Source organism: Triticum dicoccoides, chromosome 1B (genome assembly GCF_002162155.2).
Source record: "Triticum dicoccoides isolate Atlit2015 ecotype Zavitan chromosome 1B, WEW_v2.0, whole genome shotgun sequence".
Taxonomy (NCBI): domain Eukaryota; kingdom Viridiplantae; phylum Streptophyta; class Magnoliopsida; order Poales; family Poaceae; genus Triticum; species Triticum dicoccoides.
In genome coordinates this window covers 370171219-370192053 of record NC_041381.1, presented here as the reverse complement: position 1 = coordinate 370192053, position 20835 = coordinate 370171219, and the positions used below count along the sequence as shown (strand labels likewise).

The 20835-nt window shown below is 46.3% G+C and overlaps 1 protein-coding gene across 1 annotated transcript; it reads left to right on the top strand.

Moving 5' to 3' along the window:
* Positions 1–11905: 11905 nt before the first annotated feature.
* Positions 11906–12890, top strand: LOC119305425 (ethylene-responsive transcription factor ERF026-like). The gene has a single exon (XM_037581943.1). It carries the CDS (start codon positions 12096–12098, stop codon positions 12687–12689), a length of 594 nt encoding a protein of 197 aa, XP_037437840.1. The 5' UTR covers positions 11906–12095; the 3' UTR covers positions 12690–12890.
* The last annotated feature ends 7945 nt before the right edge of the window (positions 12891–20835 follow it).

The following is a 20835-nucleotide window of genomic DNA, read 5'->3' as shown; positions in this document are numbered from 1 at the left end:
GGGGAGTGGCAGAGGGTCGCTGGGAGGAAGAGGCTGAGGTACCAGGAGGGAGAGGATACGCGAGGGTGTCGCGGGGTGGACGCACGTGCGAGGCAGAGATGTTATCGACGCGAAGAGCGCGCCGAATGCATGCCAGACGCCATGTACCCACGTGGTCACCCGTGCACTGGCGCAACACAGTGTGCCAGGGGAAGCAGACCGTGTCTGGGCTCTTGTGCCTTCAACACTGAGGCTGGGGATGCTCTTGGTTTGCTTCCAGGTTGATCAGACAAAGATTGGGCACTGGATCAAGTTTTTGTATAGAAACTGTTGAAGAAGTTTGTGAAAAACCCACAAGGAGATAAGGGCTGAGACTCGGTAGCTAAGCTTCAGCTTGGAAGGTAGTGATGCTATAAAAATTTGAGCTCAAATGGACCAAGCAAAAATACACTTGCTTCACAAAATGTCCTTGCTGTCCAGAAAATAAAATATTTTCTTGAGCCAAAATTCTCCACATGACCATGGGATATTTTTGCATAGGAAGGTGAGGCATGACCTAAAGAATATTAGGGAATTTATTGGGATTTTTCTAAGCAATAAAAATGAGGATTGCTTTGTAGCAGAAGTGAAAGATACTCATTTTTAGGAGGAAAATGAATATTATGCCATTGAATAAAATATTACCATGGCATTACTTTAGGAGTGATGAAGTCAAGAGATGTTTTGAGGGTGCTAGGAGGCACTTGGGGGGAAACCAAAAATAATTCCCAAGTGTTAAGTCCAAAAGAGTTGATCAAAATTCAAATTCAAACCAAATATTCAATAAAACTCCAAAAAAGAAAAATGGCAAAATTCAAGGTGTCACAGCAGATCTCTCCGCCGTTCCGGCGCGTGAAGGAGGAGCATTGCTCGCAACCGCCAGCGTTGTCACATTCACCACTACCTCGGCGGTGGGAGCTGTTCGTCGTCCCGGAGCGTCTTAACGACGCAAGAGTATGCTAATAGGGAAGCGGCACCGGCAGGACCCGCCGCCACACATCGCGGCTGACCGGAGCTGGCGTACACCTGGGCCCTGGACCGCTCTGTTACGACAGTGAAGACCAGCAAGCGCTGTCTCTGCCGTCTCGACAGGAAGATGGCCAAATTCGGCAAGGAGTGGTCTCTTAGCGAGATCGTCGCCACCAACGCCGCCTCCTCCAAGGCCCGCCACCCCCCGCCCACGTCATCGGTACCTTCGGCCGCACTGCGCATGGCGTAGGAGGAAGCATAGAGAATCATCCGCGAGCATTAGGCGGCTGATGGGAAGCCCTGACGCGACACCGCCGCCTTTTATCTTCCAAAGCCCGACGACTCCGACGATGACTCCGTCGCCGGATCCGAGGATGATGACGGAGGAGCCGCCGGCCAGCCCGGCATGGCCTACGAGGTCACCGTCACGTATGGGGTAATTTAAGTTTTTTAAAAGTTTTCTAGTTCACCGGACGAAATATCGTCCGTTTTGATGTAAAAATTATCCTAGTTTAAATGAATATCATCCCGTTTGTTTGAGTTTGAATCAAATTTGTTCATTTTCGTTAAAATTCATTAGAAATAAAAAGCAGAGATATGTGGCTAGCTTTGGATGACCGGCTCCGACATCAGATTTAGCGGACTAGTTCCTCACTGTTCGCAGACAGATGCAAGAGCAAATTTGAAGGTCAATGTTGAAGATGCCCTGAGTTATCTCTAGGTAGAAGAAGCTTGCGGAAGATGTTCGAAACTGGGTCAATACTTTCTTTTCTTTCTGAAGAAACGCAGGAGAGCTGCGAATTTCATTAAGAGGGAAAGCTGCATTGATACTGACAATACTATTTGGAGGATAGAATCAAGAGCACTCTTTCCCGAACATTGCAAAAGTAGACAAGAGTGCAAGTGCATGCTTGGATTGAGCTTTACTCCAAGGCTCCAAGCTAACCAAATGGACATATGGGGTCACCACATATATTCTCCAGGCCCATGCCTGTAATCTTATATACATACGTGTCCACTTAGAATTTGGAAATAATTCTGTAGATGGAGTCATGCGTGTTGCATGGCCATTAGTGGAGCGAGAAGACAAAGGCAGTGAAAGCATCTACAGCCGGACCCTATTTCCTTCCTAAACATCCGTAACGTCCGCTTGGTCAGTGCTCTATTAAAAAAGTTGACCTAACGGAAATCCTCACTTAGTCCCTGTACGCCTGTACTGAACGGCACTCTTCAAATCAGGACCAAATGTAGGGACGATATAAGGACGACCGGGCGCGACTGCGCACCCCGCTCCAGGTCATAGCGGTCTCACCTACAGCCACCCGAAGCTCCTGCCTCTCTTATCTTTGTCAAGACGGAGGTACCGAAATTTTAGTCCCACCTCGCCGCACGAGGTGGACGCCGGCCAGCTTAAATAGCCGCACCGGTAGATGGCGGCAAACTTCTCTCTTGTTGCATAGGTCGATCAATTCTCATTATGTGAACAAGGCAGCTTGACATTGGATTGCATTTCATTGACTGATTATTGTTCATCGAGTGTCAAGCTGATCTTATTCACATACGTTGATAGCCCAACAACAATGAGAGAGATTTTTAAATTGTTCATCGATTTTTCTTTTGGCCTACAACTGATCACATTTTGATTCAAAAAATCCGTGCAAACATCAATGTTTCGTTTGTGAAGGAGATAGACCATGACTATTAATCTTCTCTTAACAAAGGGTGCAATGATGACTAGCATTTATCGCTTCTCGACGACCCGGCTATTTAAGCCGGTGGACTAGGTCCTCACGCGACGAGGTAGGACTAAAACATTGGAAACGCGTCGGCCCAATATGAATGTGAAAATTTTAAGTATGAGCAATTTATTCGGTGTTTTTGACAGCTCCACGGGTCCTACACTGACAAAAACATCTAAATTGATCGACGTGCATGTGTTTTCATGTATTAATTGTTTTGAAAATAGAATTTGTGGTTGCAAATGGTAAAATATGAGACCCGTCCGGTCACTATCACGGATGCACCCGGCCGTGTCCACGGTCGTTTAAAGACCCAAATTTGTAGGTTGCGGGTCAGATGCGAGTGAAGTTTATTTTAAACCTTGAGAATGTAGAGCTCGTCCGAAATGAACCCTCACCTCTAAATCCCTGAAGTTTGTACCCTATACTTACTAATCCCGGTCAATTTCAACCCTCCACCTGTTTGGCGCACCGGGAAAAGATACATCCCGCCCGGGATCAAAGTCTACTCTCACTTACACCCTTGCCCCACTTGTCATATCTCTCCTCTACCCCCATTCCCCTCCATCTCTCTCCATCCTGAAACCAGTGCAGCGCCTCGACGGCACCAACATGGCGTAACGGGGACACCTGCCCGCCTCGAGGCTCATCGAGAAGGGTATGTAGTGCCCCCACGCGCCCCTGACGCTGCCGTGCCCGTGGACGTTGGCCCGGTCGTTGTTCATGGCCCACCCCTTCATGACCGACGCCGCCATCCACCCGCCGGCGCAGCACACGGAACAACTCCTGCCCGGCGTCCGATGTGCCACTGCACGGAACACGTCTACAGGCGGCGCCATGGCGAGGCAGTGGGATCCTGCGTGCCTCAAGGCGCGTCGCGACTGTTGGAACGGCAACACGACTCGGTCGTTCTCCATCAGCAGCCGCACCCGAGTCTGACGCTCGCCATGCTGCCGGCCGATGCAAACACGGCGCTCTAGCGCTCCATGCTCCCGCACACGCTTGTATAATGCTAATTAGTTGTGATTTCTGTTGCTACCCACTTAACCTTGTACATGTAGATAAACACTTGGATGTGATCAATGAAAATCATCGGTGATTCACACACACCATGTGGCCAGCAAGCCTACCGGCGGGGGCGGCATGTGGCTCGACCCACTGTGTGGTGCAACAGGCACAAAAGCACAGCTTGCACATCGGTGTGAAGCGCGGAGGCAGCAACAAGCGGACAACGCTCTGACAGGAGGAGGCGGTGATAGAGGCAAAGGTGTCCCGTCTTTCAATGAGATGATGGATATCGCTTTGGTGGAAGTCAACTTTGACAATCCGACTACGAACGTGCGAAGACGTCGCACCTTAGCAATCGCTAAACCAACTCCGAGAGGTTATTGACCACGCCGGAGCACGATCAACCTGACCACGAAGGTCTATTTCCTGCAAGCAAACGAAGAACAAGCAAGATCCCACATTCTTCCCACATTTTCTTATTATTCTTCAAAACGGCCCTAAGCATAGTAGACAATGTTCTATTGACTACTTCAGTTTGTCCATCAGTTTGGGGGTGACAAGTAGTACTAAAAAGCAGTTTAGTCCCCAACTTAGCCCATAAACATCTCCAAAAGTGGCTACGGAATTTAGTATCACGATCTGAAACAATAGTATTTGGCACACCATGCAAGCGAATAATTTTCCAAAAGAACAAATCAGCAACATTAACAGCATCATCGCTTTTATGACATGGTATAAAGTGTGCCATTTTCGAAAATCTATCCACGACAACAAATATGTTATCCCTCCCCTTCTTTGTTCGAGGTAAACCTAAAACAAAGTCCATAGACATATCCTCCCAAGGAACACTGGGTACAGGCAAAGGCATATATAAAGCATGAGGATTGAGTCGTGACTTAGCTTTTTGACATGTAGTGCAGCGAGCAACAAAACGCTCAACGTCCCGTCTCATCTTTGGCCAAAAGAAATGTGTAGCAAGTTCGTCCTCCGTCTTCTTCATGCCAAAGTGTCCCATTAATCCTCCTCCATGCGCCTCCTGCAACAACAAAAGACGAATAGAGCTAGCAGGAATGCATAGCTTATTAGCACGGAACACAAAGCCATCATTAATAACGAACTTGTTCCATGTTCTTCCTTCTTTACAATTATGCATTACATCTTTAAAATTAGCATCATGCACATATTAATCTTTGATGGTCTCCAAACCAAATATTTTGAAGTCAAGTTGTGAAAGCATAGTATAGCGACGAGACAAAGCATCAGCAATAACATTTTCTTTACCCTTCTTGTGTTTAATGACATAAGGGAAAGTCTCAATGAATTCCACCCATTTAGCATGTCTATGATTCAGTTTAGGTTGACTTTTAATATGTTTCAAAGATTCATGATCAGAATGTATAAAAAATTCTTTGGGCCATAAATAATGTTGCCATGTCTCTAAAGTCCGAACAAGAGCATATAATTCTTTATCATAAGTAGAATAGTTCAGACTAGGCCCACTCAATTTTTCAGAAAAGTATGCAACAAGTTTGCCATCTTGTAATAACACACCTCCTAATCCAATTCCACTAGCATCACATTCAAGCTCAAAAGTCTTATTAAAATCAGGAAGTTGGAGTAAAGGAGCATGTGTCAACTTATATTTCAATACCGTGAAGGCTTCTTCCTGTGCGGTACCCCAAACAAAAGGCACATCCTTCTTTGTAAGCTCGTTGAGAGGTGCAGCAATGGTGCTAAAATCTCTCACAAAACGCCTATAGAAACCAGCGAGGCCAAGGAAACTCCTCACTTGTGTGACCGTTTTGGGCTGCGGCCAACTCTCAATAGCTTCAATCTTGGCTTTATCAACTTCAATTCCCTGTGGAGTAACAACATAGCCAAGAAAAGATACTCGGTCGGTGCAAAAGGTGCACTTTCCAAGGTTACCAAACAAACGTGCATCACGTAGAGCAATAAAAACAGCACGTAAATGTTCCAAATGTTCTTCCAAAGATTTGCTATAAATCAGTATATCATCAAAATAGACTACCACAAATCGTCCAATAAAAGCACGTAAAACTTCGTTCATTAGTCTCATGAAAGTACTAGGCGCATTAGTTAACCCAAAAGGCATGACTAACCACTCATATAAACCAAACTTAGTTTTAAATGTTGTTTTCCATTCATCACCCAATTTCATACGAATTTGATGGTATCCGCTACGCAAATCAACTTTGGAGAATATTGTAGAGCCACTCAATTCATCAAGCATATCATCTAGCCTAGGAATAGGATGACGATAACGAATAGTAATATTATTAATGCCTCTACCATTAACACACATACGTGACATACCATCCTTTTTAGGCACTAGTATAATAGGAACAGCACAAGGACTAAGAGATTCGCGTATATAACCTTTGTCGAGCAGCTCATGTACTTGACGCATAATCTCCTTCGTCTCCTCTGGATTGGTACGGTATGGTGCACGATTGGGTAGCGATGCACCGGGAATTAAGTCAATTTGATGCTCAATCCCTCGAATAGGTGGTAATTCCGGTGGCACGTCATGTGGAAAGACGTCAGCGAACTCCTACAAAATGTTAGTGACAGCAGGGGCAAAGAGGAAGGCACGTCATCAAATGAAAATAATGCCTCTTTGCGCACAAAAGCATAGCAAACAGATTTTCTGAAATCTAGCTCATCAATATCAGATTAGTGGCAAGTAAACATGCACTTTTCAATTTAAATTCAGAAACAACACTCGATGGTTTACTATTAGGCTTCATTTGTTGCTCAAACTCTTTTGCCACAATCTGATTTTCACTCTTATTTGTCTCATGTTTTGCTTTATTAGCTCTATTAATATCATCTTTCAAAATGGAATTAGGAGTCATAGGAAGCAAAGTAATATTTTTATCCTTATGAACCAGAGTATAATGATTGTTTCTACCATGGTGTACAGAATTTTTATCAAATTGCCATGGTCAACCAAGTAATAAGGAACATGCTTGCACAGGTACCACATCACAATCAACATAATCAGCATATGTAGAGATACTAAAATGCACACGAACAGTACGTGTTACCTTAACCTTACCGCTGTTGTTGAACCATTGGATGTAGTAAGGATGTGGATGTGGTCTTGTGGTGAGAGAGAGCTTCTCCACCATCTCCATTTTAGCCAAGTTGTTGCAGCTCCCTTCGTCTATGATGACGCGCACAGAACGTTCCTTCACAACTCCCTTTGTATGGAACAAATTATGCCTCTGATTTTGCTCAGCTTGTGTGACCTGCACACTCAAAACACGTTGAGCAACTAAACATTCATATCTGTCAGCATCGTCAGGAGCCATGTATTGCGTCTCATGATCAGAATCGTCTCCACCGTGTTCTTCATGTGTAATAAGAGCCAAAGTCTCCTCATCATAGTCACTAGCGGACTCATACCCACCATCCTCAGTAGCAATCATCACACACTGAGATTTGCATTCTCGCGCATAATGACCTCTTCCTTTACAACGACGACAAATAATATCACTTGTGTGCCCTGTTGATGCCATGGAAGAAGAAGAGCTCTGTGTAGGTCTGGCAGGTGCGCTCTTGGCAGATAGTGGTGGTTGTTCCTGCTTTCTTGTATCACGGCTGGAGGTGGCACCTGATGGAGGTGCTGGTGTAGTTGAAGTAGAAGATGCACGCGGTGTCCATGATGAAGGTCGGCCTGCAGAAAAGTTAGTTCGCGTCAATGCTTGTCGATCCTGCACTTCACGTTCAGCTTTACAAGCAAGATGGAATAAATTAGTGATATTAGTATGCTCCTTATAGTCTAGAATGGTCTGAATCTCTCTATTTAATCCACCCAAAAAACGTGCAAGCATAGCTTCATTCTCCTCAACAATACCACATCTAATCATGCCAGTTTGTAATTCCTGATAATATTTTTCTACAGAATTTTTCCCTTGTCTTAAGCGCTGCAATTTTTGAAGCAATTCACGTTGATAATATGGTGGAACCCAACGTGTACGCATAGCAGTTTTCAAAGCAGCCCAAGTAGTTGGAATAGGATATAATCTACAATGTTCAGACCATCATACACATGCAAAACTAGTGAAAGAACAAACAGCAGCGGCAACCCGTCTCTCCTCAGGATATTGTAAACATGTAAATCGTTGTTCAGTTTCTAACTCCCAAGTAAGATATATATCAGGAACATATCTACCTTCAAATGGTGGAATATTCAATTTCAGTTTAGGAAGATGGTCATGATCTCGTACCTGAGGGAGAGCTCTACCATAGTGATTATTTGCATGTGGACGACCTGGTGGTTGTGGTGCAGGTGGTTGCACGTAGTTCTGATTTTGATCAACCTCATCCTCGTAATCTCCCACATAATCATCCTCCTCCGCATCAGCAGCAGGAGCCACAGAAGTATCAACAGCAGCACCAACAGTTTGGCCAAACGCAAGAGGGACTCGGCTCGCTCGGGGGAGGGCTGTTTCGCGATGTGGAGGTAGTCATTGTTGTTGTTGTTGGAGAGGTGCGTTAGGTGCAGCGGGTGGTGGTGGTGGAAGACGCGCGAGCAATTCATTAAACTTGTTATCGAGCTTTGTTTCGAACATCTTCTTCATGCCATCTATCTTCTCCATGGCCTCTTCAAATCTGTTTAGCACATCTTGTACCTGTCCACTCATCATTTACTGAAATTTATCATGCAAATCCTTATTCGTCATGTTCTCCCAGTCAGTCTCGTCGGCTTGTGATCCTGGCATGGTTAGTAGCAATAGAAACACACAAAAATATGATCCTACAGACTACTAACAAGAGGTTGTGGTGGGTGTCACAAATCCGTCAAGCAAATCTCAAATAGTTACCAGTTCTTACCTAGCAGCAGGCGGTGATCGGCAACCGTTGTAGTCAAAACTCTCAAAGCTTGGATAGAGCGATTACCAGGGAGAGTCAAACGCACGACGTAGATGTATGTGGAGCTGGGAAGGCTTATAATATGGTAGCAAAAAGGGTCAGCAATAATCAATTCAGAGATGCAAAGTTGAATAAACGCTCAACGACGGTACTATGCTGGTCCTAGGCTAGACTGTGCTAGAGACGCGAGCCTAGAACACCAACAAAATCACGGCGCAGTACGTAAACAAGGGAGGAGCACACTGTTTTTTTTCGCTCCTTTTTTTGCGCTCTTTTTTTTTGGCGCTTCTCTTTTTTTTGCGAAAATTCACTATAATGGCAAGTGTCTCAGATCTATTCCCAAGTCAAGGTAACAGGATAGACACAAAATTTTTGCGACCAATTTTTTTTCGACTGCCCGGACCAAAATCTGGAAACGGCTCAAAAAAACTTTCTATAATGGCACCTGTCTTAAAACACTCAGAAACACCTAAAAATAGGATAGCCAGAAAAATTTTCGACAAGTGCGTTTTCGGAAAATTTTGGGCCTAAATGGAGGGTGGTTTCCGGACCCTTTTTTTCCCGAAACCTACTCCGACAAGGAAACTAGATGAATTCTCGAAAACAAACCTAATATGAGAAGAACTCGGATTGGTGGTGGATATATGGTGGTAGATGGCAGCAGTGGTGATATATGGCAGCGGTGGTGGTATATGGATGCGGATTCGAAGCGGTGGCGGATAAGCGGTGGTGGTAGATGGCAGGGGCGATGATGATGGTGCGGCGGCGGCGTGACAACTTATGACCAGAACTCAAAACTCTAAAAGACTAGACTCTAAGACCAGCAACTCGACACGACGATGCAACCGCAAATTCAACAACGCAAATACAGAAAAGATTATGCAAAGGCTCAGATTGGTTCGGATAGGATGAACTAACCCTAATTTTTTTTGTGGCTTTTTCGTGGACTGTAGGTATGAAGAACAGACTCTATCTAAACTACGAAAAACTGTAAAATCTCACCGAGCAACCTGGGAATCTGATACCACTTGATAGAGGTAAAGGTGTCCCGTCTTTCGATGAGATGATGGATATCGCTTTGGTGGAAGTCGACTTTGACGATCCGACTACGAACATGCGAAGACGTCGCGCCTTAGCAATCGCTAAACCAACTCCGAGAGGTTATTGACCACGCCGGAGCACGATCAACCTGACCACGAAGGTCTATTTCCTGCAAGCAATCGAAGAACAAGCAAGAAATTAAGATTGCAATCTGGATATTACGAATAATAGAGGAAAGCTTTATTAATCAAGGTGGGGTTCTGTGACGTCTTTGTCTGGTCGTTGAACACAAACGAAGTACGCGAACTTGCAGCTATGGCGAACTTTTAATCTAAACAAAACCCAAAGTCTAAACGACGCCCTAAGGGCTGTATATATGGAGGAAGAGGGGGGAATTTCGTGGCCCTTGGAGGAGGGGTCCGAAACCAACCCTAACTCTTGTTTCCCCACACATACGGACTCTAAAAACAGCCTATACTTAAGTATTTCGAAAATACATGGGCCTGGCCCAATAATAAGTTGACGCAGCACCTAGAATAGCCTCTACACGAAATTTATGAAGTGGCATCTTGTATATTTCGTCCAAGGCTTCATGCACTCCTTATGGTGGCTTCAAAGTCCTGAAATCATCACTTGTAACTCCGTTCTCGATCCCCTTGCGCATGCTATCAACTCCATGCGTGTTCTTGCTCCAATGTTCATCCTTCTCCAAGCTAGGCCCTTCATTTGTAAGCAAAACAAATGTATCCAATTTAGGCAGCATCATATTCTCATGAACATTAGAATCATTACCAAGAAACGAAAGTACCTGGTAATTTAATTGGCGTGCGCGAGCTCTAGTAATTGGTCCAGTATATGTAACAGTAGGGGCTGTGGGTGTAACAATGGTATTGATGTCCTCATCAGGCGGCAGCAGCGGGGCTAGCGGCGGCTGCGCGTGTGCTGCCTATTCGAGTACGGAGTGGCTCGCACGACATCAAGCGTCGCGTAAGGAGTGGCACGACCGGCAAGGTACAGCATCGGCTCGATTGGCAGATACACAGCGGCGTGCAAGTCAATGACAGCCCGTCACCATTCCCGAGGAAGGAGATCCCGTGGTTTCTCGGGAGAGATGGAGTCCGGGGAGATCGGGGAAGATGAATATGACATGTGGACCCGTGCAGTCAGCAAGACTAGAGAGTAATCCCGGCCGGGATCATCATTTTTCTAGCGTGCCAAACCAATGTAAATGGGTTCGGGGTCGAGATTGACCAGGATTGATAAGTACAGGGTATGAATTTCAGGAATTTAAAGGTGGAGGTTTGTTTTCGACGAGACCTACAAATTTAAGGTTTAAAGTAGACTTCACTCGTCAGATGCCCTAATAATACTGTGCGAGTTACACCTGCGGCCGGTGGTGACACGCCTCCCGATGTCCATTCGTTGTCCCCTCAAAAGAAAGAAAAAATCCATTCATTGTTCCCTACAAAACCAAAACCATGTTCATCTGTGAACATGCATGCATGCATCCATATAACGGCTGACATTCTTTCACCCCTACGCCACCGCGTCCGAACAACCCCAAATCGCTACCACACACTGCTAAGCCCAAGCACGAACATGTCACGCGGCGCGAAAATATCTGACCGCCCACCGGCGCACGTCCCTACCCCGTAATCTAGTACTGGATTTTTTTTTGACAGAATCTAGTACTGGATATGTTAGGTGGCAAGAGAACAAAAGAATCATGCACCATCATCATCGCCTACTCATCGATCGTTGGTTCCATCTCTCACTTTCGCCTTTCCATAAAAGATAAAACCCCTATTATATTGTCCTTGAACGGGTCAACACAGGTGTTGTTGGAGTATCGGTGATGTATCCGGCAGTCAACTCCGATGGCCACTCCGGCAGCGCGGCGTGCCGCCACCTGGATTTTGATTCGTAACAACCCGGTAATGATCTAATGATGTCGTACTAAACAACGCCGCGCACTAACCCAAAAGCGGCTTTCTAAGCCTTAGATTGCCCCCCTATGTGGCGGTGCTCCATTGGGCGGCACGTGACAAAGCCTGAAAGAGCCACTCCTTTTTGCTCCCTGTGCTTCACAGCTAATCCCTAGCTCGGCATCGATCGAGCGAGCTCGCAAAGCTGAAAACCGCGTCTGTTTTCACCAACTCCGGCCGGTTCCCAGCTTTTAAACCCTCCTGAAACCCCCGCCTGGATTAGCGTATCTGCCATCTGCTAATTGACATTGCTAATATTGTTAGTAGCTGGTTTGTTCACTAGCTTGTTTGCTTTGCTACGTTCCTCGTGCAGCTCGGCTCGGTTGTGTAAATGTTGGTTGGTTAGCGCAATGTACTACGTAGTGCGTTGCATGTGTTGGTAGGGAGAGTGTGGTTCTGCACGGGTGTGCGTTGGCTGGTAATTACGAGTACGTTGATGGAGCAAGGAAGGGAGGGGATGATGGGGAGCCTGTGCGGGAGGCGGCCGAGGGCGGAGACGCGCCACCCGGTGTACCGCGGCGTGCGGTTCCGGGCGGGCAAGTGGGTGTCGGAGATCCGGGAGCTGCGCAAGCAGAGCAGGATCTGGCTGGGCACCTACCCGACGCCCGAGATGGCCGCGGCGGCGTACGACGCGGCCGCATTGGCCCTGCGTGGCGCGGGGACGGCGCTCAACTTCCCGGACGCGGCCAGGTCGCGCCCGGCGCCGGCGTCCATGTCCGCCGACGATGTCCGCGCTGCGGCTGCCGCTGCCGCCGCGTCCGCGATGGGCAGCACCTGGGCTCCTCATCGGAGCGACCAATGCTGCGGTGATCAGCTGCGTGCAGGCGAGTCGGACCGGCGTGACGACGTAATCGGCGTCGTGGACGAGGACGACGTGTTCGAGATGCCGCGGCTGATGGTGAGCATGGCGGAGGGGTTGATGATCAACCCGCCGGTGCTGGGCACGGCGGCGGCGGACAGTTGCTCGGCGGCGTCGTACTACGCCGAAATTGAGGATGAGGACGCCGTGAGCTTGTGGGATCACTCTTGATCCATCACGTAATGGAGATAGTGGAGGAGGGTGTGACTAAGACCGATACGGACGCGCGCCATGAGTGACCGTGATGTGGTGATGTGGGATCGCCCGTGATGTGGACGGACGAATGTTTGTTGGCCAAACGTATATATGTACGCTGTACGTAGCATGGATGTGAAATGGATGGTGGAGACACAACATGGATATAGGCATACTAGTTATAGTGCCATCTTCTTCTTCAAATCATTTATATTATAGTTTGTGGATTATTATTTAAAAAATCAAACATTTTGGTTTGGAAAAATTCAGAAAAAAATAATATACATGCATATATGAGGATGGAATAAAAGTCTCCCCGTCTAGCCCCCCGTTCCAGAATGCCTCTAGCATCGTCGGTGGACAAGGTGGAGGTCTGTCTTCAGCGAATCTATCTTTGGTGGATTGCTCGGATTTGTACGTTGTTCGTCTACGTTCGTGTGTTTTCAGGTTGGATCCTTCTGATATACGCTCTTCATCGGTGGCGGTTGATGTTCTGGTGCGTTAATTCAATAGGGCACGACTTCCCGGCCGTCTAGCACGACAAGGTTTGTCCGGCTCCGGCGTGGGAGGTGCGATGACAGTGGCGCGCCTTCGGCTTGCTTCAGTGATTGTAGCCGTCGATATGTGGTCTACGAATCTGGATGTAATTTTTATTATTTTAGTGTTCGTTGTACTACCATGACTGACGATGAATATATCGAAAGTTTTTCCGAAAATAAGGGATGTAATGTATATACACTTGTCACCAGCGTGTCTCTGTGTTTGTGTTTGGTGTTTGTCTTTTAAGCGAAGAGGTTTGTATCAGGTAGTGTGTGTGTTGAAACTTTGTAGTTGAACTTACAAAGTGTAACCGCAAAAGAGAAAGCACGGTTACATAAAAAGGTACAATTATAACAAATAAAAAGCACAACAAGTAAATCTATACCAATATAAAAAAACTCAAAGGATAGGTCCAACAAATCTCGGCCATCAATCCAAGTCAACACATTTAGCGTGCAGTTAATGGCATACCAAATATAAATTTTTTCCCACGCTAATCACATACTTCTCCGTTTTTTTATATAAGGTGTATTTGTTTCTTGAAAAGTCAAACGAGTACAAGTTTGACCGAGTTTTTAAAAATGTATATCAACATTCACAATATGAAGTTTACATCATTTAATCTATCATGAAAAGTAGTTTCATATTTTATCTACTAGGTGTTGCAGATGTTGTTACTTTATTCTGTAATCTTGGTCAAACATTCAAATGGTTGACTTGCACAAAAACCAATACACATTATATTCTGGAAGGGGGGAGTAATTAACATGCAAATAATATCCTTCCTAATATCCATATGCAGTTAATATATTGCATAATATCAACGTGCATTACACGTGCAGATTTACTAATAACAAAAGGTGAGATTGCAATTTCACCACACATAAAGTGCAGTTTTTTTGCGGGTTGTAGCAAATACACCACTGAAAATAGGTAAAAGGTGATGGGACATTCACAAAAAGTGATTGAAGCATTATTTAAGAAGTTGCTACAAGTTTTTTTAAATAAGTGACTTTTTGAAAGAGTTTTCATCATTTATGCCACTGGTTATGTCACACTACTCAGTTTTGTCACTAGGGATTTCATTTTCTCAAAAATACCATCGCTTCATTACGAGCATGCTCAAAAATGCCACTAGACACCATTACTATCAGCTCAAATCTCGTTTTCCATGTAATAATGACCAAAATACTTATGGACCAACATGTCAGTTGTCCTTCTATCTTGAAAGGATTGAGAAGAGGTGTCTAGAGGGGGGGGGGTGATTAGACCCTCAACAAGTAAAGATAGCAGTTTTTAAGTTTTTCAAGTTAAGGTTGCAAATTAGCACAATTTCAAGCATTCACAATACAATTCAAGCAAGCATGCCAAGAGTATATGAGCAGCGGAAAGTAAAGCATGCAACTTGCAAGAAATTAAAGGGATGGGATTCGAGTGTGCAAACACAATTAGAGACACGGAGATTTTTGGCGTGGTCCGAAGGTGGTTGTCGGTGTCGAAACCGGCAGGTCTCGGGTAGGGGGTCCTGAACAGTGCGTCTGAGGATCGAAGGTAACAAGGAGGTAGGGGACACGATGTTTACCCAGGTTTTGGCCCTCTTGATGGAGGTAATACCCTACTTCCTGCTTGATTGACTTTGATGAGTATAGGGGTTATAAGAGTTGATCTACCTCGAGATCGTAATGGCTAAACCCTAGATGTCTAGCCTGTATGATTGTGTTCGCCCCTAAGGACTAAACCCTCTGGATTATATAGGCACCGGAGAGGACTTGTACAAAGTCGGTTTACATAGGAAGGAAACTGTACATCCGGATGCCAAGCTTGTCGTCCATGCAAAGGAGAGTCCCATTTGGACACGGGAGGAGGCCTTTTGTTCTTGTATCTTCATGGCTCGTTAATCCGGCCCATGGCACATAGGCCGGCTCTCTAAGGACCCCATAATCCAGGACTCCCTCAGTAGCCCCCGAACTTGCCTTCAATGACGTCGTTGTATCCGGTTCCATGTCTTCGGCTTTGCAAGGCGAGTTCCCCATTGTACTCTATATAGTTTGGCTTTTACATTAATTATTGTACTCTTCAGCTTCTGCACCGCCGTCATCTTAGCTTCCATGTGTTAGACGAATGCGAAGGGTCTGGGTGTTTTTACAAATAAACCCCTGACCATGTAGGGCAGGCGCTTATTTAAAGAGATTGAATCTCATATTTCATTCCTCACGAGACGAAAATCCTTGGAGCTTGCCATAAGAAACCAACCAAAGATGGCCAACGCTCCCTGCTCTTCATCGTGTCCCCAAGGCCCTCAAGAAGGCGACTGGGAGAGCTGTTCGGTGCCCCACGCCCAATTGACCAAGCTTCAGGCGCAGGGATACCTCCCTCCATCGGATCTAGTCCCCGTTCGGGCGGGATTAACTACCTTCAATGGCGAAGCCCTGGCGGAGAAATTCCCCAATCCCAATAAAGGGGAGCGGGTGTGCTTCGTTTCCTTCTTGCTGAGGGGCGTGGGGTTTCCAATCCACCCTTTCCTCAGAGGTCTTCTGGAGTATTACGGTCTCCAACTGCACGACCTCACGCCGGGCTCCATTCTACACATCGCGGGCTTTGTTGCTCTTTGCGAGTTGTTCCTAGGCTGCGAGGCCCATTTCGATTTATGGAGGAAATATTTCTGCCTCGTACCCCGCTCCCAGAAGCGATCCATATTTGAGGTGGGCGGTGCCGAAGTATGGAGTATAGGCGGAACAGGATACCTGCCCGACACTCCGAAGAAGGCATCCGAAGAGTGGCCCTCATAGTGGTTCTACGTCGAGGACGTTGTCCTTCCGGACCCAATCCGGCAAGGACTTCCCGAATTTCCCTTCGCTCCTTTAAAGAAGCGCGCTAGCCTACGTCCCCGAAGCAATGAAGAAGAAGATAGTGCGAAGGTTAAGAGGCTAGCAAACAAGATCAGAATACTCGCCCACTCCAGATTATCTATAGTTGAGGTAATGGCGATTTCAATAACGCGATGCGTTCAGCCGCCTCAATCCAGGGGCCTTCCCATGTGGCATTACAATGGGGAGGACAACGCCTCACGTTGTGGGCGCAAAGGTCCGGCTAGTTTCGCCGCGCTGGCCGCCACATTGACTGGCCTTTTCAAAGGGGAAAAGGAAGAATTCGCTCGCCTGAAGTGTCGAGAAGGTTTCTCCATGTAAACCCCATTGACTGGGTGAGTCTTTGATTATAGGCCTTGATTGATCTTTTTCCCTTAACTATGCTTTATAATTGAATTTAATCCGACTGCCGTTAACAGGAATGGAGAAAGGTCATTACGGGGATCTACAGCCCTGCCCCACAGCCGAAGGACCATAATCGAGACCTTGATCCTGGATACGAAGAGGATTTGGACATTTTTGTAGATTTCGAGGACAAAGTCTTTTATTAGACAAGTTACGACGGCACAGAGGTGGCCATTATAGCCGACTACCCCGGCCTTCTCCCTTCCTCCCATGTAAGTACCTAGGAGACATCTCCTCAAAAAAAAGTTTTCCCTATTATGACTCACTCACCGCACTACATCGTCCTCCCAAGGGGCGATGCTTGCACAAGAGTGCCGCAGCAAAGGCGTCCTCTAAGAAGATGATGCTTGCACAAGGCACATCACTGAAAAGAAAGGCGAACAATGATACAGCCGGGCCTTCTTCTACGTCGAAGAGGTATAATATTTTAGCACACACTCAGCAGATAGATCGGGCGGTGACGTTCCCTGTTGTGCCATACTGCAGGAGGAGTGAACGTCGGACTGCATCCGGAGACCTAGCTAGCCATGCACAGACTAATCCAGCCCCGGACCCTGCCCATGGACTGGAGGGGATGCGGGAGCAATGCCAGATTGTCATCTCCCAGAGGATTCGGATAATGTATCCGTCACAAACTCTGAAGTGGAGAGTGCGATGGGTCACCGGCGGCGGAGAGCGGCTATGCGCGACCCACATTTTACCGAAGAGGCTTTTAATGCTTTCAGCTCAGCGGATGCTTATATCCGAGCTTCTTGTGATGGAGTTGCTGGAGCCACTCACCAGCTTTCAAAGGATACGCGGGTAAGAATTTTTTGCGCAGATTCAATAATCATATGCCAGTAGCCCCCGAGTCTTGAAGCAGTTGGCCCAACTAATTTAAGATTCGTTGCATTGTTAGGTACTCATGGAGAGGAATAACACGTTATTGAAGGAGCTAGAAGAATGCTGAACTAAGCTATCTACTGCCACCGCGGAACTGGAAAATTTGAAGAAATCCAAGAAGTTACCTGATGGTAAGTACAGCAGCAACTCAGAAATAAGGCTCCGTGCACACAATGAGGTTGCTTAATTATGCACTTGTCTTGATGGTTAGGCTCGACAGATCAGCTGGAGGAGAGGCTAAGGGCTGCTCAAGCGGACAAACAACATGTCGAAGCGCAAGAAGCCGCTGGTCAACGTGTATTGACACGAACCATTACTGAAAAGAACAAACTACAAGATGCAAATATCAAGCAAGCCGAAGAACTCGAGGATTTAAGAGCCCAATTATCAGATGTTGTGAAGGAGAACAAGAAGCTGGAAGGCGGCATATTCAGTATGCTCTTGAACCTATCTATCACACGGTCTCATATTTGAAAATTTTGACAAGTTTGCTTCTGTAGGTGTGCTGACCGGACGTCCCGAAGGAGAAGTGTCCGGGTTCCAAGGCGACCTGCTACAAGAGTTGTCCAAATTGCACGAGCAAGCCCGGAAAGCATTGAGGAATATGGCGTAGGCTTTATGGCCATCTGATCCCCCTCCAGGAAGTATGGCTGAGCTTGTGAATTTATTCAAGGGAGCTCGTCCCCGTTTGCAGCTATGGAAGATATCAGCATGTGGGGAAGGCTCCCGAGATGCCTGGGCCATGGTGAAAACACGGTATACCAAGCTTGATCCGAATCATATGGCCCGGGTCGGACCCCGGGGATCAGATGGACAAGAAATTCCTGTTACCTTAGTATACGACCAAGTGAAAACAGCGGCTAAGTTTTCTCAACAGGATTGTAAACTAGACAACCTACTATAGGGTCTAGAGGAAGAAGTAGTTTTTGAGTCCAAGTAGTAGTGTGCTTTATCAAAAAAACTTATCTCCAGCCGAATTGTAAAACGATTGTCATGGCAGACTTTCCGCTTCGGCCTCCAGAACCCACGGTTTGAGTGTTTCCGGATTTGTATACCATTGGTAAATACCAAGGCATATTTGGAAACTAGGCAGTCCGGTCATAGTTTCTTAAACAGACAAGTTGTATTCGGGGAGTTATGTTATATTACATTTGATCGTAAGAAACATCTTCCAGAGGGAATAGTTCCGTTAAGGTTCCTTTCCCTGGGCCAGCACGGGTTTTTTGCGCATACATAAACTGTGATTCGAGAAATCATAGTACACAATATGGTTTGGGGGCATATATTGCAACGTGGGCAGTTTGTCTCTTGTCCGCCAACTGATTATTCCCTTAAGAACGCTAGCTTTCGGCTTCACCCGTCCGAGGTACATGTCCGGATGACCCGACTGTAACAATCGCAAAGGTGCTCCCTTTATGCCCTAGCCGAACAAGCGGGAACGTAGGGCATAAGCACAGGATCCAGGCAACCCAGCTTGGCAAAAACTGAAGTCATAAAGGTGCATATAATGGCGAAGACAGGACACATATGAGTAGACAACACATATATACGGTGAGCTTGACGCTCCAAAATAATAATCAGAATAAGCTTTTGTGAAAAGAAGCCCCCAGGTATCATGGGGTATGTACATTTAATGATGTATATCCCTTAAGTGTGCGGTTTATCCGAACACTGGCAAAAAATCATACAAAAAACGGAAGAGAGATAAAAAGGGGTGAGAGGGAGAGAAGAAAAGACGAAAAAAGTTATGCGTAGAATCTTCGGAGCCGAGCGGCGTTCCATGGGTTTGGTTCCAAATGATTATCCGAAGCGTTGCAAAGGCGATAGGATCCTCCAATGAGAACTTCATCTATAATGAAGGGGCCCTCCCATTTGGTCTTGAGCTTGTCCTTTTTCTTCTCTGGTAGGCGCAGGACGAGTCCACCGACATTATAAGTCTTTGCCCGTACGTCCCTGCTTTGATATCACCGAGCTTGCTGTTGGTAAAATGTGAAACGGGCCTTCGCGATGTCACGCTCCTCCTCCAAACCATCCAGATCGTCCTGCCGATCGAGCTCGGCCTCTCTCTCTTCATACATGCGCAATCGAGGTTAATCATGAATAATGTCGCAAGGCAATACTGCCTCGGCGCCGTACACCATGAAAAAGGGTGTGTATCTGAAAGTGCAACTATCCCTAGGTGGTTTTGGTAATTCCTAACAACATATAGCTCATTGAACTAACATCATTCCAAGATGAACATTTCAGGAAAAGCTCAATGAATGGCATGGCATGGATGAGAAAAGTGGATCCCTCTAAATGCTAAGGATAAAAGGATTGGCTCAAGCTCAAAAGCTCAAGACTCTACATTTTATATTTTAGTGATCCAAGATCACATTGAGTCTATAGGAAAAACCAATACTATCAAGGAGGGATGAGGTGTTGCTTAATGAGTTTCTTGCTCCACAGTGCTTAGTGATATGCTCCAAAACCCTCAACTACTTTCTCACATCCACATATGACCTAAACCAAAAGTCAAACTCGGCCCTACCGATTCTTTCTAGCCGGCGCCACCGAGTTCAGATGTCATAGCCACTGCCACAAACCCTAGGAAAATCGGTCTCACCGATAGGGATCTCGGTCTCACCGAGATGGGATTGTAATCTCTCTGTTTCCCTTCGTAACATTTCGGTACCACCGAGATGAGCGATCGGTCCCACCAAGATTGCAATGTAAACTCCCTGTTTCCTTTTCGTAACATTTCGGTCCCACCGAGTTTACCTGACCAACTCTCTGGTTAGCTTATTACCAAAATCGGTCTCACCGAGTTTGTGTAATCGGTCTCACCGAGATTACGTTATGCCCTGACCCTAACCATATCGGTCCTACCGAGTTGCATGTCGGTCCCACCGAAAATCCTAACGGTCACTAGATTTGCTGAATCGGTCCGACCGAGTTTATCAATTCGGTCCCACCAAGTTTGGCAAGTTGTGTGTACCGGTTAGATTTTGTGTGGAGGCTATAAATACCCCTCCACCTCTTCTTCATTTGTGGAGAGAGCCATCAGAAAAAACCTACACTTCCAACTTGCTGTTTCTGAGAGAGAACCACCTACTCATGTGTTGAGGCCAATATATTCCATTCCTACCATATGAATCTTGATCTCTAGCCTTCCCCAAGTTGATTTCCACTCAAATCTTCTTTCCACCAAATCCAAATCCTGTGAGAGAGAGTTGAGTGTTGGGGAGACTATCATTTGAAGCACAAGAGCAAAGAGTTCATCATCAACACACCATTTGTTACTTCTTGGAGAGTGGTGTCTCCTAGATTGGCTAGGTGTCACTTGGGAGCCTCCAACAAGATTGTGGAGTTGAACCAAGGAGTTTGTAAGGGCAAGGAGATCACCCACTTCGTGAAGATCTACTGCTAGTGAGGCAAGTCCTTCGTGG

Bases quoted from the DNA above. Each gene is read 5' to 3' on its own strand.
- LOC119305425 (XM_037581943.1), top strand. From the start codon at position 12,096: ATGGAGCAAGGAAGGGAGGGGATGATGGGGAGCCTGTGCGGGAGGCGG.